Source organism: Glandiceps talaboti, chromosome 4, assembly GCF_964340395.1.
Source record: "Glandiceps talaboti chromosome 4, keGlaTala1.1, whole genome shotgun sequence".
In the NCBI taxonomy this organism is placed as follows: domain Eukaryota; kingdom Metazoa; phylum Hemichordata; class Enteropneusta; family Spengelidae; genus Glandiceps; species Glandiceps talaboti.
In genome coordinates this window covers 17,073,364-17,099,002 of record NC_135552.1, presented here as the reverse complement: position 1 = coordinate 17,099,002, position 25,639 = coordinate 17,073,364, and the positions used below count along the sequence as shown (strand labels likewise).

The 25,639-nt window shown below is 37.0% G+C and overlaps 2 protein-coding genes across 2 annotated transcripts; one reads left to right on the top strand and one right to left on the bottom strand.

Annotated features, from left to right (window-relative positions):
- Positions 1-2,373: 2,373 nt before the first annotated feature.
- On the top strand, positions 2,374-10,007 carry LOC144434540 (nuclease EXOG, mitochondrial-like). The gene is made up of 6 exons (XM_078123005.1): positions 2,374-2,458; positions 3,308-3,459; positions 4,705-4,878; positions 5,654-5,793; positions 7,413-7,604; positions 9,489-10,007. Exons 2-6 carry the CDS (start codon positions 3,330-3,332, stop codon positions 9,942-9,944), a joined length of 1,092 nt encoding a protein of 363 aa, XP_077979131.1. The 5' UTR covers positions 2,374-2,458; positions 3,308-3,329; the 3' UTR covers positions 9,945-10,007.
- A 6,502-nt stretch (positions 10,008-16,509) lies between these two features.
- On the bottom strand, positions 16,510-21,584 carry LOC144433974 (uncharacterized). Its single transcript, XM_078122396.1, has 3 exons — positions 21,244-21,584; positions 19,081-19,149; positions 16,510-16,970 (listed from the first exon to the last, which is right to left on the bottom strand). The coding sequence occupies exons 1-3, from the start codon at positions 21,454-21,456 to the stop codon at positions 16,926-16,928; spliced, it is 327 nt and encodes a 108-aa protein (XP_077978522.1). The 5' UTR covers positions 21,457-21,584; the 3' UTR covers positions 16,510-16,925.
- Between the last annotated feature and the right edge of the window lie 4,055 nt (positions 21,585-25,639).

Below are 25,639 nucleotides of genomic sequence, written 5' to 3'. Positions count from 1 at the left end.
ACGGTGAAATAGCTTATTATTGCAACGTGGCCCCGAGCTGCGCGCGCGCGCGCGCGCACACACACACACACACACACACACACACACACACACACACACACACACACACACACACACACACACACACACACACACACACACACACACACACACACACACACGCACACACACACACGCACACCGGGGCCGGAGCCTGACCAAATTGCCAAGGGGGCAGAACTTTGTCTTGGTGCAATCTTGCATTCAAAATTTAGAAAAGTGCTAATTTACATAATTTATATTTTAGCATACGCAATTAAATATTATACGGAAGGTCAGAAAAAATAAAAAAATGCTGGTCAACGGGTAACCTAACCCATCACATTGGGTAAGTAGGTCGATTTCATTTTTTATTTTTTCACAATGCTTGACAAGGATAAAACAAACCATATATAATGATAGCAAAATATTTCAGGTCGAGTTTAGATAGAACTTATTCAGTTCTTGATACTATCTCATGCAATTTGCCTGCATAGCTACAGTTAGGAAATGTACACAATTTACGGTTAAACAAATGGTGTAGTTCCTCTCACCCTCTCTTCTAAAAAAAAATGTTAAGCCCCGCCAATTGAAACTCAGGCATTATTTTAGCCACCCCTTCTGTCACCTACACTACAGTGGAGATATAAAATCACCTGGTACAATGATGCATTGGAAGGAGACAACTCCAAAGGTGAAAAGAAAGAAAATAAGACAGTGTAGGAGGCCATTTAGAAGCATAAAATATCAAACCATAGACATAATAAAATACCAGAATTGAAACAATTATGCTATGAATTACATATTATTTGGAAGTGTATTTTGCTGTGGCAAAGCTGAAAGATATCATGCGGATGTGCACATGGTAAATGACTTCTCCTGAAGTTTAATTTGGTTCCAAAAAATCCCGAATAAAGAGAAAAACATTTCAAGACTTTCCGACTTTTGATGGCCCAATGGTCGTAAACTTTTGTTCAATCCTTTTTAGTACATATTGGATATTTAATCTCAATTCATGCTTGTATGCAACATCAGAGCCAAGTAAATCACTGTATAAGATATTATAATATTTGGAATAGACTCAAATGTATATTGTTACATATACTATTCAGAAAATATAAAGAAATTGTTATTATCATTATAATGGAAATTGAAGTTTGGATTTTGATGTCGAAGGTACAGCTCTGTTTACAAATACAAGGCCAATCTTTCCACAGCAAATTGTCGCTTCAAAATGAATTGCGGAATAACGCTAGTGTCAGTGTGCAATGAGATAATTATATCAAACAACATTTTAACCAAAGACAACGTCGAACACAATCATTGAAAGAAATATCTTCAAATAGTGGATCTTAAACTGCGTACCTAGTTTAATAGTTTTTCAAGGCCACCGAATATTCCAAAAAGAGATCTGCCGTTTTATCAGTATGAAATGTTTTAATATAAGGAACAAGATGTAAATGAGATCGAGCGCATCTTCGGAGTCACTGCATGCATGATTCTTACTATATGTTCTCCACCCCCACCCCCCCGAAATTTTCTCCCCAGTCACAGAAGTTCAGAAGATACTACTTTTTGATCTCAAATCACCAACGTGCTCTGAGATGTGATCATGGAAAAGAAACTCTTTGCTGGCTTAATGATTTGAACTGAACCGGACGCGAAAATGAAATAACACCCTCAGTCATTTTTTTACATGTGCAACCAAATTTTTTCCAATAATCTTTTCATGTGCAAACAATTTTTTTTCCAATAATCTTTAGTTGTGTTCATGTATTTGCATCCATCCATCCATTTGGTAGACCATAGCTGCAATAATCGAATTGTTTAATTATTCTATTTTTGATAAGCATTAATCGTATATTGACCTTTACAGCTGTAACAGCTACTGTTACGATATACTGTCGCTGGTTAGCTGAACAGTGTTTTTCTTTCTAAAATTCTAAACTCAACTAAAAAACTCCAGATCGTCTTACAGCTAGAATCAATGTCGTCGTTGACGCTAGCTAGCAAACAGCAGTATGTAATTAAGTTCCATTATCATGAAAGTGAAAACAAAGTAGGTCATGAAATCACCGCGTGAGGGCGATCTATGATGTTAGGCGCATGTGTTAGGCGGTATATATCAGAGGTATATATAGACAACATGTATACACTTACAGGTATAGATAACGATATGACCACATTCTTCACCTTTGTGCCGGCCTTCTGGTGATAATTTCGGGCTTTGTCTGATCGAGAAAAAAATCATTTCAGCTTTTTCATCAGTTTAAAAACCAATCAACATTAAACAATATTAACAATGACCGAAATACTCACGGTTTGACCTTTGACCGCATTCCCCAGCTGGCAGTACCAGTGCAGTACAGTATCATGAGTATGTGTGTCAGCATCATCGGACAGCATGCACAAATATCGTGATATACTATAACATACTTCTGTAAGTATTTTTTAAAAAGTATTGTTTCAGTATTCATTTTGATTACTTCAGATTGTAAGCCAACTATGCGGCATAGTTCGATTTTGACAATATTTCGTTGTTGCGACACAACCTAGTGCAAAACAGCAAAAAAATATGAACTAGAATAAAAAGCACTGTAAACAAAAACAAAGCTACAATTATTTATTGCAGCTGTATGAACACTTGAGAACAAAACTGCATATTACTAACTTTTAGAAAAAAAATACGTGCACAATTTAACAGCAAGATCATACTCTTTGACTATTCGATATTTTTGATAGCAAATTCACTATCTTTCGATCTATATTTGTTAACCATCATACACTGTGTTACGTCACGACGTTGGCAGTCAGGGCCATTCTCGGGGCTCTCTCCTGATCACAAAATGCAACCATCAAACTTTATTATTGCCATATTTTACTGCCACGCACACTATTTCTAAAAATAGACTACTTTACTTTATCAATTGTATGTTTCCCATAGATTTGGACTTCCTGTTTTCTATTCAATTGTACATTCATAATTCCACAGATGACAATGTCTAGCATACTAGTATCTAGCATACACACAACAAGATTACAATGAGACCCAACACTAAAATACTACTGGGGGGGGGGGGGGTATTTTTTTCCTGGCTGACCAACAAACATTCACTGAGTGAAAGATCATGTCAGATGAGAAATAAATTTGGTGTGTACAAATGTAAGAAAACCAACACGTTAAAAAAGTTTACTTGAATTCTGGATATTTCCTCTTAGTAGATATTCAAAGCATTCACCGTATTATACATCTGAGCATTTTGAAATGTACATTCCAATTCATCTGTAGATTGTGACAGTTGTATAAAACCATGGCAACAGCTGGTAGACTGTTTGGTGGTGGTCTGGTTGTTGGAACCACGGTTACATCTGTAATCATTGGCTACCTAGTAAATACAAGACATGAACTACCTGGAGTGAATGCAGCCAGAATTGTTACTGGTCAGTTTTATACTATTTTGTGTCTTTAGTATGTCATAGAAGCTATAGTATACATGTAGTTTCAGTTCCCCAGACTCTTATGATTGGGGCACTCACTTATGACTACCCCCCCCCCACCCCCACCCCCCACCCCATCAAGAGAGTCTATGAAAAAATTAAGTATTCCAATTTTATTTGACTTACACTTTTGGTTAGGATGCACAAAGCATACGAAAAGGGCTGTAGATTGAGTTTGTAAAATTATATTTTTTGAAATTAATTGTTGTACGTAGACTGTCAAACATGTGACATATGAGATTGAATTGTCTGGGGTGACACTCGGCGTCCCATTCTTGATTCAGTGCAATTTACCATGATACAGTCATTCTAAACGAAAGTGGAAGTCACATAAAATTTAAATGCTGTTTTCCCAGACTCCCTGGGTGGTGGTAGCCATATAAAGCAAGTTTCCCCAACTACGAGAGTCTGGGTAATCAAGACTATTTCACATGCCACTCACCCTTGGCATATAAAGTGTCCATCAACTAGACTAATCCTGTCACAGCCATTATCTTTTACATGGACTTGACCTGAACAGGGATGATGTTCAGCCCTATCAGGCTTCTAAACCATGCTGGGTAGAGTAGCTGATACTGAGGTATGGATCTCGTATCTCACAGACTATTAACAACACTGACAATGACTAGAAATGTACATTAGTCTGTTACTAGGCTCCAATATTTTTATTCTTTTACACTTTTATAAGAAAATCAATTCAATCAATCAGTCAGTCAGTCAGTCAGTCAGTCAGTCAGTCAGTCAGTCAGTCAGTCAGTCAGTCAGTCAGTCAGTCAGTCAGTCAGTCAGTCAGTCTGTCAGTCAGTCTGTCAGTCAAAATTCAATTCAATTCAAGTAAACATAGCATGTCTGAATTTTTCTACATCTAGGTGTCTTTCTGTAAAATGTGTCATTTTAAATTGTGTTCGTTTTTTGTAATACTTTTTTTCTACCTTTGAAAAACAGTCAGACTCCAGACAATTTTTTGTATTGTTAGAGAAATCAATATAAATGTCAATTTTTTTTAACAAGCAGTAAAATCCACATAGCCGGTTGACTTTTCTAACTTAGCACTAAATACATGTAAATGGTGATCTTTTTTCATACAGCCAACACCAATGTGGGAATGGACAGTTAAGTATGTAAATGTTATTCTGTACATACAACCACCATTTATCATACCATGTGATATCTGGTATTAATTTTCAGCTCCCCAATCAACAGACCTGCAGAAACTAAAGAGAGGAGATCAGATTTTGAAATATGGTGTACCAGATAGGGGGCCAGAATTGCATTACTATGCCAACCATGTATTGTGTTATGACCAAACCAAGAAAACGCCACTTTGGGTAGCTGAGCATATCACCAAGGACCATATCAAAGGTTGATATAAAGTTGAAATTCAATGGAAATTGAAAATCATAGAATGAGTATTTTCAAAATGCATTACAAATATTTTGAATGATTGAACCTGTCTAAAAGTGTTTAACATACAAAGGAGAGAAAAAATTGGCCCTCACTCAAAGACTGATTGGTTTTCTCAGAAATGCACCCATTTATTCACTCATATCTTTATCTTACAAAATACCTGGAAAATGATAATAGATGGCTACAAAGTGTAAATTCCTAGAAACTTGAAAACTCTCAGAAAGCTAACGTGAATTCAGAGTTATACACTCACTCGCTCGCTCACTCACTCACTCACTCACTCACTCACTCACTCACTCACTCACTCACTCACTCACTCACTCACCCACTCACTCTCTCACCTACTCACTCACTCACAAACTTATTTCTCACTTCAATTACTGATTCACTCACTCTTACTCACTGACCCACCCACCCACCCACCCACCCTGGACTCACTCATTCCATCAACCTCACTCACTCCATAATACCCTCACTCACCCACCCACCCATCCATCAACCCCCTCTAATTCTGGTTCATTCACTCGCTTATTCACCCACTGATCCCTCCCTTGTCCCTCCACTCACCCATCCAGTCATCCAAGCCCCATCTCTCACCCCCTCCTTTTCTCATTAACCCACTCACCACCCACCCACCCACCCATCCATCCATCCATCCACAAGCTCACTCACTCTTTGACTAACACATCTCCCTACAAAATCATGCATCTACTTTGTATGTACCACGCAGGTACAGCAAACAGAAAACACAGTAAGTTCAGACGAGACCCAGACATACCAGAACAGTTCTCGGCATTCAATAGTGATTACTGGAAGAGTGGATGGTCCAGAGGTCATATGGCACCAGCAGGAGATTGCAAGTATAGTCAGGTACAATTAGTTAACTAGAATCAATGAACAACTAATTTATGAATAAATAAATACAATACATCTACCGGAAATAGTAAACCTTATTATGTCCTTACACAAGGTTTTACGTTTGAGACAGTAATTGGCTTTAATTCATTTATAATCCATGGTAAATAGCAGTTATCAATTTTAGCTCTCTCTATGTACTAGGATATTAATTTGGCAAGTTTTACAGTCAAATAAAGTAACAAACTTGGACCGGCTCCCTGTAGCATAGTGGTTAGCGCACAGGATTAGCAGTCGGGAGGTCTCGGGTTCGAATCCCACTGGAAACAGGGGATTTTTCTGTGACTGACCCAAACCCAGGGTGAGTGTTCTACAGACTCGATGGGTAGGCTGTATCACTCAGCCGTGTCTCACTCACAAGACGAGTGCGAATTTGGGGGACTCCTGGAGTAATGACTTGAAAAGTCGGGGACGATTACACACACGGAGCCTGCAGGTGCTATGTTTGCCGGGCCTGGGTGACTCTGGGATAGCCTGTGGACTGACTGGGAAAGCCTTGACAGTTCCACAGCAATGTGATATGGAGCGTGCAGCATAGCTCTGTCACGTAGTCCCAAACCTGAATGGATCTCTGTAGCATTTGTGTGTGTTTGTTTGTATTTGTCTGCATAACAGAAAATCGCTGGGAGGAATTCCCAGCACAAAAATTTATTTAAAAAAAGAGAAAAAAAAAATAAGTAACAAACTTGGTCACCATAGTTAAAGGGGCTCAAGCTGAGTAAATTATACGTTTTTTTGGGGATGTAATGTTTTCCTGTATATTAATAGGTACTCATAGTATTCTACTTACTGAAGTACACTTAACCATCACTTGCAATTAACTCAAACCTGGTATTAGGATATACACAGCAAGTAACTTCTAAACATTCGATGACGTAATTTGTTATACATATCAGAAATGTACAGGAACTCTCTACTGTAGAATCAACAATTCTAACAATGCCAGAACACAAACTGAAATGCAAGAGGGCGGCATGTGTTGACATTAACATTTTACCGGAATAGTTAATCAAAGTTTTAATAAATATTCTCACTTGAGTAAAAAGCTTATAAACTCAGCTTGTGCCACTTAAGTATTTAGCAGACATTCTCAAGCCACAGAAAAGCGTAATTTCACTCCAAGTCATAGAAATATGTATGTCGAATAGAAGTACACATCCATACATACTATACCACATACTTCTACTAATTTGAAACTCTGTAGTATTCCATTCTAATATATCTTCAGGTATAAAAATAAAATCATAATATGTTATAACTATGGCTTCCTATTGCTTCCCAAAGTCTGTATCATTTTGATATGAAATGTATACTGTATTATAGCCTAGATATTTTTGCCATTATTAGAAAACTTTGTGATATATGACAGTCTTCAGCTAGTTCTCAAAGATTAATTTTAATGAACTAACAGACTGGTACACTGTTTTCATGTGCAAGAATGTATATTAAGACACTACATGTATTTATCTTTGAATTTTTGTTTTCCTGCAAAAGGAGAAAGAAGTCTATCATAGCAAAAATGTGCAGGTTTACAGGTATTGGCCGTGAAAATCATATTTATTTTCATTTTTCAGATGGCTATGGATGAGACATTTTACTTGTCCAATATCTTACCACAGGATATTGACAACAATATGGGATTCTGGAATCGGTTTGAAATGTACTGCAGAGACCTCACTGCAAGTTTTACAGATGTTTATGTCATCAGTGGACCCCTTATGTTACCTGAAACAGATGCCAAGGGAAATAAATTTGTGAAATACCAGGTTAGTATTTTAGCTAAGCTAATTAGACTAAGCCTTATTTTTGAGCTTTTTTAAAATCAAGATTATGTTAAAAACCATTGTTAAGCATATACTAGGAGACTTCCTAGAACTATTTTGGCAGGTAACTGAGATTGTAAATTATTGCAAAATCCTGCCAATATTGGTAATTTAGATTCTACTTAAATGAACTTTGCCAAAAGGTTGTAGTCTATTAGTAAAAAGAAAAGTAACTTACATAGTGGATACCGTCACTACAAGTCAGAGCAGGGGCATGAGGCAACAATTCTGGTGAAACCCGAAAATTATAATGATATCCAGATAATAAAGGCCCAAGTTAGCTATGAGTCACATTTACATACTTACTTCTTTATTTGTAGTTTATTTTAATAAACTCATTATACACGTCTACACATATTTTTTATTTTGGGTATGTATTTGTACACTTTCTGGTCTTTAAAAAAAATGAAACATTTTTAATAATCGAAGAAAAAGTTTATATAAATATGGAAGACTCCAAAAAAGAATAAAGGAAAAGAAAGTATACGGATAGATTTTGTCTGTAAAGATTTAATGGAACATGATCATGGTGCATGCAAAATCATAGAGTCGATGCTTAGTTCGCTCGCGACAGCTGACGCGTCGATGCATGACGTGCTGCTTGCTGTGCTCGACCTCAAACACATTCCTTGCTTAAACTTGTAATACAGAGGGTTAGGACACGGCATCGAATAAACCTATCAGGACGCTTCAAATCAAACATGTGATCCATGAATTTTCTCTCAAAGCTTGATACCACCTGCTGCCCTCTTGTGGTGAGATATATATTTCTCATGTTGCAGTACATTGTGGTGTTTGCGGGACAGTAAAACAGATTGCTGAAACAGAATATTATATGAATTGAAGCTCCGAAACGGTGTGTCTTATGCGAGGGATATGAACAAAAACACAATTGATAATATCTTGGTTTAATCAATATTTGGTGCCGTAGAGTTGCAGTAGGCTCGAACACACAGTCGATTCCGGTCTATATTATATTCATAAGATTACGTAAAATATAATCATTAAACTGTAGTCGTCATATCTGTGTCTCTTCAAAAAATAACTTTGAATGAAAGAGAAAACGTAACAACATCATTTGACTGAGTAAACAAATACTCGTAAGTACATACATATAATATTTTTAATCATTCCATTTCTGGCCTTATACCCAAAATAACAAATATGTGTAGACGTGTATAATGAGTTTATTAAAATATACTATAAATAAAGAAGTAAGTATGTAAATGTGACTCATAGCTAACTTGGGCCTTTATTACATGTATGACATCATTATCATTTTCAAGTTTCACCAGAATTGTTGCCTCATGCCCCTGTCCTACCCTTCCTTTTTTAGCAATTGAGCAAATTGAGCAAATTGAGCAAATGTCGAGCTCGTGCATATTGAATTTTCAAAAACCAGTACTTTTATGGACGGTTGCAAAGATTTGAATCATTCGAGCTCGCGATCGCGAGCGCACGACAAGACAGATAATTCATATGACCGTTGGGGGCGCTACTCAATCGGTACACTCCACACGTTAGACTAGACGTGCATTACGCAGACACATGTTACATCCCAGTCCACCGTATTCTATTTATATTTCAGTGCATTTCAAGTTACTGTATGTATTTTTCTGTGTATTTTAATTAAATATCAATTATTAATTCAACATAATGAAGTAATTATAAACGTAATTATAAACTTGACGGAACTTTTTGATATTGTCTTTATTCATGTTGATTGAAACCAGAATTGTTGCCTCATGCCCTTGGTCAGAGAGCAATATTTTACAACTTAATAAAGAAAATGAAATGAGGTACCTTTTTGCATATTGTAACTCTCAGGTCATAGGTGACAGTAATGTTGCCGTGCCAACGCATCTGTTCAAGATTGTAACTGCTGAGAATAACCCAAGAAAACCAAATGAACCTGTAGCTCTTGGAGTTTTCATTGTCCCGAACAAACCAATCACCTCAGCCCACAAACTCAAAGAATTCCAGGTCCCACTAACAGAAGTGGAAAAACTGTCAGGAACAACATTTTTGGACAAATTGGACAAAAGCCAAACTAGAAACTTGTGTGATGTAGACTCGTGTGAAATGATGTCGGTGGAGAAACTGGAATTGTATTTCACAGCAAGGAAGTTAGAAAATGCCAACTCTGTCAGAGTTTTAGATAATATATGGAATGAAATGAGAGACAAAGGTGTGACACCTGACAAATATGTCATACAAGTGTACCAGAGGAAGAGGAAAGAATTAGAACAAACAGACAAGAAAGTTGCCACCATTTTGAAGTGATAGTATAGGAGATGAGATTGTGGTGAGTGTGGATTTTACTGAAGTTGTGTGGCGTGGAACAACATTTCAGTAGTGTTCTTTTAAATAGTTTTGTCAGAAGTGTAATTTGTCTTATGTTGTGTACCAACTCTTTTTTTTGTCAAGATAAGAATGATCTGTACATTTTGTTAGCCCCAATGGGCTCCATCCATCCTTCCATAATATGTCATTTCTCAGACATGCAATATCCAATTTCTTTCAAACTCGGCACAAAGGTGACATATTATACGGTACATATATACGTCAATTTGTGTTTTGATATATGCACATTTGACTAAATGGCGGCCATATTTGTGTTTTGATATATGCACATTTGACTGAATGGCGGCCATATTTGTCATTAAAAATCAATGTTTTCAGCCTAATTACTCAAAAACTGTAATACTCAGACACTCAAATCTTGCAGTATGATAATGGCTTTTAAAAAACAAAAAGAAGGGTCTTTTAAATATATCTAAGTCATTTTTACACAGGTTTAATTCAAAACATTGCTTCATGTGAGTATCTCCTAACCTAAGTGATCCAGTCAAGGTTGAATGAAAAATCCACATGGACTAAAAAAGATAAATCCACATGGACTAAAAAAGATGCAATACGTATTCTAGAATAGTTTATGATTTGAACATTGCCAAGAAATTATGTCAAATACATGTAAACATTTAATTCTGTCTTTAAAGTGTTCGAAGGTTCCTAGGAAACTATTCATTATTACATTCATAGGTACTAGCTATTACTTGTATCAGTGTGCATGCATATATTATTAGTATTTGCATGCAGTAAAACCATTATTGTATAACTCTATGCAATTGTACACACAAGTAAAATCACTTACGTTTTTGTGAAATTTGTTATTAGATAAACGTGTGTAATTATTATCACAATCACATGACGTGAATGTCAGTTTGGGCAGTCAGGGTTTTTGCACTCGTGCTTGAAGTGGTTTTTTGCAGCACATTCATAAACAAAAGCAACAGAGAACACAGTAAACATTCATGCAAACATCCCAAGTATATCACACTGAGATTTACACATCATGGGCTATTGTTATTGTATGTGTTGTGTGTTGTGTGTTGTGTGTTGTGTGTTGTGTGTTGTGTGTTGCTGGTTAGGAGTTATCACTTCATAACTGAATTGTATGTGCACTATTAGTATCAGTACAATCTTGAGATATAGATGTTATTGCCCAATATTTTTCTTCGTTCAGCCAAGGAAAATACGAGTAACCTAAGGGGTCTTTGACACTACTCATCTAGGGACTTGTAGTGACAACCCTTAGGTCACGAGTATTTTCCGGCTGAATGAAGGCAAATATTGGAGAATAACATAATTATACCAGTACCATGTAATATCATAGAAAAATCAGGGAAAGTAATGACAATTTTGAATGTTATGATTCGTTTTTTGAACACAGCAGAACCAGTGACATAGACGCATGTTGTTGTGTTATAGACACACGTTGTCGTGACATAGAACGACCAGAGTATATATTCCATATTTTTTTGTTCAACTTGATTCGTGCATGGTATAATGTATGGTAGACATTTCCTGATTTAGTACTAGAATAACATCTAAAGTGATATTAGTGACACATCTGTGCTGATGTCAATCAGGTTTTAGAATGGGGATCTGTATCCACGCACAGTCAAAATGCAATGTACGACATTCACATTCATAGATTTTTTTCCTTCTTTTTTTCATCTTTAATATTAATTTTCCATATACTAGTACTTCAATTTTATTTTATTTAGTCATTTCATCACAGCTTTGTAACCTTTAGTAATTCCTCTGGGAGTTATTATTACATGTTCTGATAAACCACTACGTATTTTGTCCTATGGAGACATGCCAGAAAGAAATTGAACAGAAATGGCCCCAGATCACTATATATAGTGCTTTATCTAACATGTATGACACATCGTCATTATTGGCATATATGGGCAAAACGCGGTACACAGTCAAAAATATTTTGATTTCGTTTTCAAAGTTGAGAGGTAGATGCCGGTATTATTGATGTCAATCTTCTAGTGGATATTTTTTCTCGACTTCTTTTGTGTCACTTGCACAAAGAATGATTCAAAGTCCCCGATAGCCTTTAGACTAGCAGAGGCAAGGAACCGATTTTTCTTTGTCTGGTGTTGGTATATGGTAACGATAGTCATCAAACAAACACACGACGAATGCGCTATTAAAGCGCAAGACATAATGGGCTGAATTGTCATTTTACACAATCGACTGTGAAGGCGCCATTTCCACTCGTTGTATAGCAAAGCTTTCGCAACGTTTCGAGCGAGGTAGTCCCATATGCTTTACTGTTTTTATGAGTTATGTTCGTCGCGATGACAACATCATCGATGTGAAACACTTGAAAAGGTCTAAATGGCATTGAGGGCAAATACACAACATAAGGTGTGCCAGGGAGTGTATGTCAATTATCGACATAACTACTGACGGTCAATATTTGTCGTCTACCTGTTGAATGACAACATGTGTACAAATTTAGACTCAAACATACCAAGCTGACAGCTTCACCACAGTCTTGTCAAATTTGCAGTTGGGATTATAAAACGTGATCGATAGATGCAATTTTTTTTAGAGTATTGTGGCAACCGTATTTCAGCTAGCCGCCGCTTTGTCATAACTAGTACTAGGAGAATAGAGGTCAAGATAAACTGCATACGAGACGATGTGTGGAGTAAAACTGGAACATAGACTTTATTTCGTGGTAGCCCTGAGTTTGGCCGCCAAAGCTGGAGCCAGGTGAGAGAGATGCTCACAGCTCCCAAGTTCAAGCGTGTCTCGAATTTCCTACTCTTTGGTCCTTACGTAGATCACGGAGGTAAAAACAAGTCCTAGACTCCCCTTGAAGGTCTATGGTCTTCACAGTAACTAAATTACAATACAGACAAGTAAGTTTCTTCCCTGTGATTACAATAAGTCATAAGTCACGCATAATTATCAACGTCGTTGAACTTGAAACCATAGAAGTATAAAAGGAATCACGTCTCTAGACAAGAGATAGTATCTGCACCAGAGGTATCCACTGTCTAATTGACTACTAGGTGTTTGGCGACATCTATAAACAACGTCATGTCTGTCAATGGTGATCTTAGAGCACCAGACATTTTTACAATGCACAAGACCTTCCGCATCATGTGGTTAAAACGATTCTTTGACCCCTCCATCACCCATCCTTGGAAAAAGCTTTTCCAAAGTCGTCGCTTACAGTCTATAGGAGGAAATTTTCTGTTTAATTGTCATTTTGGCATTAGTAACCTAAAGTTGAGTTTTTCAAACTTTTACAAAGAGGCACTCTCAGCCTGGGCAGATTTGTATGCTACTGATCCAAAGAATCTTGAAATCGGTCGTAAAATTTTATGGAACAACAATGACATTACTATAAATAATAAGTCATTGTTCAGAAATCCACACAAAGGGAATTATTTTTGTCAACGATCTGTTTGAAAACAATCGTCCACTTAAGGGCCCTTCTCTAATACATAAGTATGGCCTCTCTAGGCTAGAATTTGTTTAATGTGTCTCGACTTTTTACAGCTATACCTGCTCCATTGAAGGCAAATCTTCCAATGCCTATTTACAATAGGGTTAAGCGCTGATAATAATTCAGTGCCTAATATTTATATAAATGATGAATATATTGAAGCCTCCGAAATCGACCGTAAGGCTGTTAAGAAGGTCTTCATTGGCAAAAAGTTTCAAAAGCCTACAAGTGCAAATTATTTTATGAAGGATTTCCATATCTCTTTCTTCCAGTTATCAAAATATTACATATTGCCCTTTAAAGTAGCGATCGACACAAAGTCCAGAGAGTTTCAGTATAAACTATTACACCGTATATTGTTCACAAACGGGGACTTGTTCAGAATGATTCCCCCTAAAGTGGATAATCCCGAGTGCACTTTTTGTCACGAAGAGGTGGAAACTTCGTATGATCTGTTTTTTCACTGTAGATTTTCCCAGGCCTTTTGGACATTGATACCTTCATGAAACAAGAGGATTTACACCTCTCACCCATCACCCTGCAACACGTGATGCTAGGGTCCTACCATTTCCCTATGGTTATTAATGTTTTGTTCCTTCTTGCAAAACAGTACCTCTACAACTGTAAACTGCAATGTAAACTTCCAAACTTTCAAAATGTTCTCTTCAGAGTGAAACAAGCTCGAAATGTAGAAAAGCAAATTGCTGAAGACAAAGACGAGTTAGAAATTCATCTGACCAAATGGTCATTCCTTGAACCTGAACTACAAAGGTCAACCGAATTCACACCTTCTAAATCCCCCTTTGTCTCACACAGGCAAGCACCCGCTACACAAACTTTAATATTAGCTCAGGAGGACTGCTAACGCCAAAAAAAAGCAGACAAGTAAGTTCTCACTTGTCTGTGGTGACATGTACGATACAACTTTGGCTTGTCAACATTGTTGCCTTGACGGTTGAAATTATGTATGTATGTTATGTATGTATGTATGTATGTATGTATGTATGTATGTATGTATGTATGTATGTATGTATGTATGTATGTATGTATGTTATGTATGTATGTATGTATGTATGTATGTATGTATGTATGTATGTATGTATGTATGTATGTATTATGTATGTATGTATGTATGTGTGAATGAAAATCATCATTTCATAACCCCCCCCCCCCACGTTATTCTAGGAAAATGAAAACGTGTATGTGTGTCACTCTGTGTGTGTGTGTGTGTGTACACTGTTGTATTCGCTGAAAACAGACGATCACATATGGGTCATTGGGATTTAAAGGAGAGGTACTACTCAACGTACTAGGGCGGGGGGGGGGCTTAAGACTCAACTTGAAAATAGTGAGACATGGCTTATTCCAGCCTATCATCACCAGGAAATGACCCAAAACAACATATCCTTTTTGTCGATGCTGATCTATAACCATTACAGTAAAATAGTATTGAGAATGATGGTATTATTTTAATGCTGGTAGTACATTTCCATCACAGTCTGATCAATTTCATGTCGACGATTATAAACAAGTGGAAATCTACTTATATGATGAACTGAACTGATTACAATTTGCAGCTTTGACATAATACCAATGAAATATTATATAGACACATTCTAAACAATGACCTACATTCAGAATATGGTGTATACGTGATACAGGCACTCATGTTGGATTACCTGCTACCATACGTTGTTGTACACAAAGAAAGTGTACTTCCGCGACTTGTTTCAAATTGCAACACAAAGTCATGACATATTTACATTTTCTTTTGTGTTATTATAAAGTAAAGGTTTTATGTTTTAGTGTAAGTACACTCTGTCTGCCATCAAAATTCCCGGGGGGTGGGGGAGACTGGGGACAATTGGATATTGACAGTCAGTCACAAATCATCAATAACACTCACCAGAAATGTTTGGTATAATAATTATAGTAATGGTAAATTCCAAAATACGATATTTTGGATCGTAACAGTACAAAGGATAATTTGATTCATATCGGTATATTGTATACATAATTATTTTTACAGCAACGTTACCCAATTAGTTAATGAACTCAACAGTAATAGTGCGTATGTGCACAGACAAGTAAGTTACTTGTCTGTGGTATGTGCTCCGAGTGACAAGGTTGTACATAATATTACAATGTGAGCTTCACTTCTTTGTTATAATTATATAACCAATGCAGCCTGGACGCCATACTGAAAAGCTGCTAGTGTCTTCGAGGCACATACTTCTACTTGTTACCTCGCAACCTGGTGTTTGTCGGTAAGCAAATCGATATATTGTAATGCCCAAACATCCGATTGAAATGATATAGGTTGTCGCCGTTTCTATTACTATGACCTGTTGTGTGTGCATATTGAACCCGTTTCAAGTTATCTGTTTGATACAATCACGTAGAAACCAATAAGAAACTGTAGATATACTACAAGATTGAATGAATACAGTTTCTTGCGACATTTTGTCTAAATGAAATGAACTAAAGTGCCACCTTGCAGGCAAAACACAGGCGCATGCGTGCATGTGTCTGGTTGCAGTAATGGTTGCAGTACGTTCCAATGGTTTTGGGTGACAGGTGACCGTTTGTTGAGAATAAAAAAGGTAACCATGTCATCTCACCATTTTAGACAAACTGTCCTAACCAGTGAAACAATTCTTCTTCTTTTTGGCATTAACTTCGAATTCTCTTTCTATTAAAATTTCCATAAGGTCAACATTTAAACTGAAAGTTCTTGGACAGAAACAGATGGCATTGACTTTCATCGACTGTGACCATTCCTTTGAGCCCTTTGATATCATTTATAGTATTTATTTTTTTTATAAAAAATCTATTGTTCTAATATTGTCTACCCATCATCTAAGCCAATCGGTCCGACCATGGGGAGGCAAATGTATAACTACCCCAATTAACTTGTACGCATGGTACATTCCTTAGGTGGTACTCTAGATTGAACAAAGTGTACATACCTGTTGAAGCATGCTAGACACGATTACACACAACATAGCAAAGAAACGACCACACACACACCTTTACAGGGATGAACGATTTATTCTCTTGTTCCTAAGCTTGGGTTTTATGTACAAAATAGTATGTGATCCGCAGAACGCGGAACAAGTATAAAATCAAACGGCTGTACAGAAATTAGATGTATTATTTTTCCCATTTATAAGTAAAAGTTGACTACGAGATATGCTAATTATTATCACAGGCAGATGAAAAACTTGTTTCTATAGTAACATGTGTATGGGAGATCACATATTAAATACTGACTGTACAAAAAAAATTATCAAAAAATTAATTACAATGACCGCTTTGAATATAAATTTGATGATGTCACGTTGCTTGATTAAATTCCAGTAGTAGGTTCCCAACAGCTATGATCCAGGACTTTTGTTTTGTGATCTTGAAGGCTGACTGGTGTTCCCATGGTGACTGGCATTTTACGCCCTAGCCATGGCCTGACCGCCTGGGGATTCTTCGAATTCCTGAAAACAGTATGACAATGGTTATTTTTTTGTTGAAGATAAAAGTGGGTTGAGGATGATAATAAGTGTGACGTGTATCCACGAAGCATGGAGGTAGGAAGGACCATGCCCTATTAGTAAAGAGCGCAAACAGAGGCTAGGAATTTGGTTTATTTTATTCCACTTGTGCATTGTTCAGTATAATAGCAACATGTTTAAACTGGGAGAATATACACTCATTCTCATACTGTGTATTGATGTTTTGTTGTCTCTGTATTTCTGTATGCTACAATCGTTGTCGTTTTCTGAACATGTCTACCCCTGTCTGTCTGTCTGTCTGTCTGTCTGTCTGTCTGTCTGTCTGTCTGTCTTTCTGTCTGTCTGTCTGTCTGTCTGTCTGTCTGTCTGTCTGTCTGTCTTTCTGTCTTGCGATTCAAAACAGATATATCAGCAAACTACTAGTACATAACATGCACATGAATGTGAAATGCCGATGGCAACAGACCAAGGTAAATATGTACACTCCTGTAAAGAGGAGACAACTTCTTTCAATTTCTGCAGATCTGAAAGTCTGTTCTGGGCTAGTCTATAACATTATGGAAATAGTCCTACATGTTTCAACAAGACAAGTGGGTGTGTGGATGCGGGGAACTATGTCCAACACCGTGTACAGGCACAAACTACTGCCATCGTAAATCTCCTTCTTCCAGTACATGATATACATATGCGTGAACTGTATGAATTTTGCTAGCCAACCAACCCACTGTCTATGCTAAAACCCGGACCTGGCAAATCAAATGTATGTCATTTCTGTTTTGATCCTTTGAAGCCTGAAAGTGTATGCTTTTCTACTCAACTTTTCTATGCTAACCCACGTACCCTTCACCCACAGACCCTTCAATGGGTGGATGGAGGGTCTATGGCTAAACCTTAAACAAAATAGGTTTCTCTACTTTATCTATGGCTTAGGTGTTCATACAGCCGAATATCTCATGTTATTAATGCGTTTGTGCCCCCTCCGTAATTTTCCCCAAAATAGTAATGTGATATAAGCTAAGATTTGTATCAGGTGTATAAAAACTGTTTGCTCCTTCTGTTGACAGGGACCCAGGCCAGGTTGAAGGAGAAACGAAGCATTGTTTTATATGTCACCACCCAATGGTTGTCAGTCGATGATTGATAAATCACCTTATTGTCAAGAGTCCAACACGCCTTCATTACTTTATGGTTCATTGATTATCTGTCAGTTGACAATTGATACCCGTGACAAACCCCCTGTTCATGATTATAATAATTGGGGTATGGTTATTTGTAATGTAATCATTCTGAACATGAACGTCGTAGGGTATAGAATTTGCAATTTATATGCACTCTCTTTTTTCACATGAACGGAAATTAGCATAACAGACCGTGGACTGTAAGATGCATCGTGTTGTTCAGCTTGATAGCTGGTGTGGACATGGAACGAAAGTCGTATTCTCACAGAATAAACGCACTTGCACTGGAGCGGTGCACAGAGATGGATTTATTCCTACAGTGGTTGCATTTGTAGCAAACTCATAAACATCACAATACACGTCACGTGAAGAGCCATAGTTCATAGAACGAGATTTCTTTTTAGTCCTCGCGTGATTTACGAGACTTTCCATCACAATGTACCAGACGTTCATACTGTGTGGCCCGCTGAATATCAATAATTCAAACTTCGTTACGAAGCCACAGAGGAGGTTTACCAGGGAAGTTTCTCAAGGATACAATTCCCTACCTCTGACCGTATTGATCACGTCACCAATAACTGACAATTTCTTACCACGATGTGTTGTGCTTTTTATGCATTCTGCACTTTTGAATGTTTGAATGCACCTCCACCCCTTTCATCCAACATTGAGTTTATTCACTGAAGTTTTGGACACAACAACGGATAGAAGGGATCTCATAAATTCTGAATAGAGTAAGCCAACAAAGGTGTGTTATTTACCGGTTGTAATCTGAATAGAACATAGTACCTTGAAATACGATGTACCTTTAGTCTCTGAAGAAATCATTGAATTTAAACCAAAAAGAAAAAAAAAACCAACAGGGGCATTCGACAGGAAAATATGAATACCAATCAATGATTATCAACACTTACCCTGGCTTCTTGTATTAAGGCACAGAGTGGGCAGAACCAATGCATAATACAGTCATTTCCAAATGACCCCTGTAAAAGAAAACAAATCAGGTGAATCATTGCTTCAAGTGACATATAACAAAAAAAAACAGTATATCAAAGGACTGTTGCATAGCAACAACACCAAACAAATAACAATAAATGAATGTCATACTATACGTGTCAAGTATCATGATATCGTAGCACATTACACCAGTAGTCCGAGTAAGCTAACAATAAACGACGGTGGTATCATATGTTGTTGACAGGTTTGGTACCAAAGTATTATATTTACTCAATGTATATGTACATTTCAGAGTCACAAGAAGTACTATCGAGACCCCACTCCTAATATATCTCCATCTATAAGGTGTACAAATATACACAATTTGAAAATTCTACATTGCGAGTTTTGAATTAGTTATACGATGCATTTACATTTGTAACAACCTTCCTGTATTACTTATTGTCATATTGTGACACAAGTTACACAAATACTGTATTGGTAAAACCTCTGTTGCAAGCTGAGAGGAATCCGTCAAGAAAATCTTAGATTAGAAATTTTATCAGGGAAAATGAAAGTAGGTTTCAAAGGGTCAAAGTAAGATAATACGGTGTGAATCATAACCAAATGAAGTAACTCTGAGTCAGTGAAATTGAAATGAATTATATGTATTTATAACATTCAGATTTTTGGTTGTTTTATTCAACATTAAAGATACAGAAAAAAACAAAGATGGAACGATCTAAAAGATTATTTAAATATTTATCACAGTAAAATATTTAAGTGATATTTGTACATGAAATTTGCATATTAACCGAGATATATTCACGCAAATAGACATATAGTGGTAATTTACATAGCAACACATTCACTTTCCCTTAAATTGTAAGGCAAATACATTTCACGTAATTACAAATGGGTCTGATATTAAAATAACGTTTGTTTATCTTTGCATTATGTCTAAGATGGACTCTTACTGCTCTGCTTTTCATCGATCACAAGTAATGCAATAACTGTTGATTAAAAAAACTCCAAAATTCAACATTTCGGGCATGGAATAAAGAGAAGTGCGTTTCGAACTACAAACCTGTTATAACATGCCTGTAGTATTGCGCGGGAACAGAACGATCGGTGTCATTACTGAGGTGTACACTTTCTATAGTTATAAAGCACGGTCATTACTTTATTCTCTTTCACCCTTACTGTTACATCTATTGTTACCATGGTGACCTTGAAACGCCATGCCATATTGTTCTCATAATTACCTAAAACGCCATATTGTGTTTTTATCGAGTTCTTATTTGACTGACTGACTGACTGACTGACTGACTGACTGACTGACTGACTGGAAGTGACATGTATTTGTGGGCAGTCATCGATCAAGTCTTCCATAGTGACACTCGCTGTGACAATGCTCAACTTGTTTAAACAGAAAAGTACCTGATAATTTGTTTGAAAATTGTATCATACACAGGCCGTATATTCGTGTTCTATGGCTCAGTATTAAAAAAAATAATCTTGTTCTTGGGTAATGATCTAGTTAATGAAACAAGCACTTACTACTCATGTGTAGCGATGCTATGGTTTAACCATATGGTTCTACTAAATTGATTTTTCCTTTATAAAATTATTGCGGAAAAGGTGTATTTTCCAAAGTATCTGTAGAAATGGTCTCACATAGGACACACGGAATTTGGAACTTACGCATATGCATTTTGTCAGTTTTTCATCCTCCAATTTCCTGACTTCTGTCGATTTTTAGCAAATCTTTCCGAGCCAGTCCTTAATTTGTACGGATTCTAAATAACGTGTCTTTAACCATGGAGGTATAAGGGGTCACATGCTTTAACCAAATTCAAATAATTAGGATAAGCTTAGTTGTGACATATACCATATAACAAGCGAATAATTAGTCGATTTTATTGAAATACAGAAATTTACGTTCGTTGTTTCCGAGACCTTCAGGGTGTCCGTGGGGCCAACAAAGACTGCATTCGCTGAGAATCAGGGCGTGAACCTTAAGCTTGGAGACATGTAACGACGGAGTTTTTACCTTAAATTGTCATTTCCGTTACTGTATACTTTTCTTTTTAAAAAATCATGTTTATAATTGCAAGTTTTAAGCATAACATTACACTTACCTCTATGCCTTTCTGCTCTCTTATCTTTTCACGGATTTTGGCTGAGAAGTAAATACCACAGGGTCCGCACATAGACAGGATGGCATATTTGATACAACTTTCTCCAACAGCCTCAGCATTTCTTCCAGCCGTTACACATGGTACAAAGTAAGTGATAGCGCACAGACCGCAATTGCCGAAGCATCCGAAAAGACCATTTGACCATTCACCCATCTTTTTTCAGTTGTATTTGTGATTCGAAGTCGATAACCAGGGCACGGAAACCGCTCTATTCGCGAACAAGAAGTTAAATGAAAACCGTCGATACAGATCAGTAACACAAACTGTTTGCCTCGTTATGGAACTTGTTGTCATGGATATGACATCCAGTGTGTGGGCGTCCTTGTTGTACATTGATATGGAAACGGGGAGTAAACAACTTTCTTCATTGGATGAATTTACAAAGAAAAGAACGGCAAAGAAAATACTGGTATAATCAATACGTTTAATGTGCTGACCGTCAGCTAGGGCCTTCATTATCGGATTACAATTTAGAATAATGACGACCCCTGCACTTACAAGTTTACTCCGAAGTGACACAATAAGAAAATATATGAGTGCTTATGACAATTAGTCCATTCTTGTCAGTCAAGCTCTGACTCAAATGTTCTTGAGGTCAACTTTTTTGACAACTTCTCACTCTTTACTTTTCACATGTCTAAACACCAGGTTGTTGCTTGTTGTGAGCAATTTACTCATATATCTGGACATTATGCTTTATGACTGTTTTATTCAGGGAATTGAAAAAAAAAATACTACCACGATGGTGAAAGTGGCTTAATGCTTTATTTACCACTATCTCCATCGTTTTGTGACGTTTAAGTTTTTTTCTCGTGATCGCCGCCTTCCCACCGCAGGCGATATGCAGTGCAGTGTGCAACCTGTTGGTCACTTCAGTCATTTTAGATTGTGAAAAGCAAGTAGTCGCGGTAACATGCCTGCTACGTCATGGCCTCCTTTATTTGAAAAACAACCACTTTTTTTTTTGACAGACGTCACTAAGCCCAGATTATGTTAATTTCACGACATGTAGTTCAAACAAACTGCCACCACAATGAATAGCAGTAAGACACTTGTTGTTTGTCAGCCACTGAGTAAACAGACTAATAATCATTACCAGTAGTCCAAGTCAGTGTTTGCTGAACTAATACATTACCTGTAGCCATTGATGCTGCTATGAAAAGTGAAAACTGACGATGTCATAATGTGTGCTGTAGTCTACTACACAGGAACCACTAAACTTGCGTTATTTCTCAATTTCAATATTTTTTGATTCTAAAATTACGTTTTTGGATTCTCAAATTCTTCGCTTTTCCTAGTTTTCAGCGAAAGGTTTGTAGCATTTGGTCAAAATAGAACACCTTTTGCGCGGCGATATTACTGAAAAGTTATTCGGCGCCAAAATATGTTAAAATTATATGTGTTATATCTCACTAATACATCCATGGTTGTATGTAATCCATGTAGTGCAGAATACATGGTCGTAAAACCACTGGCCTCTCTACGGTGGCGGCGCGCATGCGTCAGCGGGAAAAATGTTACTCTGGCTTGCTAGAAATTGAAATGGATGTAGGCACTCTCTTGTTCATTATTCGGTAGACAACAAACATGGTCCTCGCCTAGTATTGTCCACGATTACATCATAGACCCTTCTGGTACTTTACATGTAACTAACTTATATCAGTAACACCAGCAAACCAGCCACTTCTTGTATCCCAACACATCATGTGACGACCTTAAGGGCCTCATGTCCTTCTGTAGAGCAGTGCTCTTCTTCTCAGACTACCAAAGGTAGTATGGGTCGCCATGCAAGACGAGTGCTACACAAAAGCAAGCCATGCTATACCACCTGCAAGAGAATGGAAGGGGCTCATTGACACAATTAGTCTAAGAGCATTCTTCTTTGATTCACAACCAACGTTACTTTTTTCATGTTTACGCTTCGATATTATCGAAGCGTAAACATGAAAAAAGTGATGTCGCCTTCCTCGGGACAAACCATAGACCCGCCTCCATGTAGGGTCTATGGACAAACTAACGACTAACTGTAAAATATGACCATATGGTCCTTTATGTCAAGGTGTGATTGGACCTATAGATGGACAGTGGTAAAACATAGAAATATAACGAAATTCCAAAACAGCGATATCCCAATTATATATTTATAAGGCATATCAAGGTTTGGTGGATTTATTCATCCTAAATCCAAACAAGGCGCAAATTCAGACGATGTCGTCCGTCCACCAAAAGGTCATGTTCATGTTATAATTTGTAAAACACTAGTTGCACCCTAGAATTGAATGCATCGACAGAAGAGGTAGATTTCCCTCTCTGAATGTGTATTCCAAGTTCAGAATTACTTGGCCATCACATGAGTGCATAGCCCCTGACTGCGTTAATATAATATAATATGTTGACGATGACATATGCCGAAATAAAACCCGTCTAAATAAGAAATCGTCCACTATCTATTGCCTCTCAAAATGCAGCTAGCGTCATTCACAATGCCAAGACTCTTCTTCCATCTCGATAAAGTGAGAGTATCGACCACATGGCTTAGCGACCCTATTGGAAATGCAGATGATTGAGTGGTGCCATACCTACCTGTGTAATGCTGAAAATGCGATAAACCACAGACAATGGAGATTCTCCCATATCTGTGTATAAAGTAAACGACTTTTTTGTATTGTAGTGACAAAGGAGAGCTGTGTTAATTAAGGTATTGTCTCGAATAGAGAGCATTGTCTGTGTTTCGATCGAGTCATGCTGCCATTATAGGCGTCATGGAGATAGGAAGGACATGGTTAGAGCATGGATCTATTATTGAGATAATAGATCCATGGTTAAAGTGAGAAGAACAAGAATATGTCACAAAACATCACTTGAGCAATATGAATCGGAATCTAACACCTGACATTGATAAGGAGCGTGTGACGTAACGTAAGCACTAGCCTTCAAGTTGTCACATGGATGAGGATTGGGTATTTATTTTGGATTTTTAATTTACAAAAAACATGGCTTCCTACATGAAAAATCAATGTGAAACAACATATGCTTAGTCCTTGTTTGTAACTCAATAAATTACAAAAGCATAAAAAATGTGTAAAAATCTATAGCATTTTGCAATGCAATGAGTTACAAACACAGACTTTGTCAATGTTATTTTATGTTGATGTTTGAGATAAGAGGCCATGATAAAATTGTTTTATGAATTAAAAATCTAAAATAAATACCCAATCCTCATCCATATGACCATTTTAATATGCATTGCCTCATGTATGACAAAGTAAGCATTCAAGATCGCCATATGTCTGCATATGTACTACGTTTGAAATTTAGGTTATCGCCACCTGTATACTTTAATTACTACTGTAGTCACATTTTATCAAAGAAGACTTTAAAAAAAATTACTTGATTTTTGTCCCTTTTTACGGGAAACTACCTGTCTGGCTTGTGAGAATGGGATAGACAATGCCCTATGGATTACAACAAATAGTGTCAACATCGCTTGAAGGTAGATGTAGCAGTTGCCCGCCCCTCTCTCTCCTCTTTTATGCTCCATTCTGTTCGCAGATGTCAATTTATGTAATCATGTAATAACATTTGCATTTCAAATTAACACCCCTTTTGGAGGCTTCTTTTGTTTTAACGCAGACCATTAAAATGTCTGATGGTCTGAGCACAGACAGTGGGCTGAAGATTATTCGGGTTCGGATTACATAATGGTTTAAGAGCGTTGCCATAAAAATGACACAAAAAAATATTAGACTGGAAGACCCGTCCATTCATTGACCCGTTTATGGAATCACTCGCTACCCCCTCCTGGTTTGGAGCTTTATTACATAAACCATTTCGTGTAGGGTCTATGCAGAAACGGAAACAACGAGATGTAATGATGCCAAGTTATTCAAGCACTGGGACATAATCATTTGATCATTCCCAGAGGAATTACTAAAAGTTACAAAACTAAAATGGAACAGCAAGTAAAGTAAAATAAAAGTGAAGTATGTGAAGAAATGTGATTGTGTCATATTAAAGATAAAAAAGAAAAGCTATTACTTAATTAAAACATGCTAATGAATGAATGAATGAATGAATGAATGAATGAATGAATGAATGAATGAATGAATGAATAACTGAATGAATGAATGAATGAATGAATGAATGAATGAATGGATGGATGAATGAATGAATGAATGAATGAATGAATGAATGGATGAATGAATGGATGAATGAAATGGTGGTTATTAGTTGCGGTCTCATGTCTGAGCATATGTTTATATATTGTGCAACATTTAATTATATTATCATCATTTATTAAGGATATCAATTTTGAATCATTTGGTAGGTATGAACA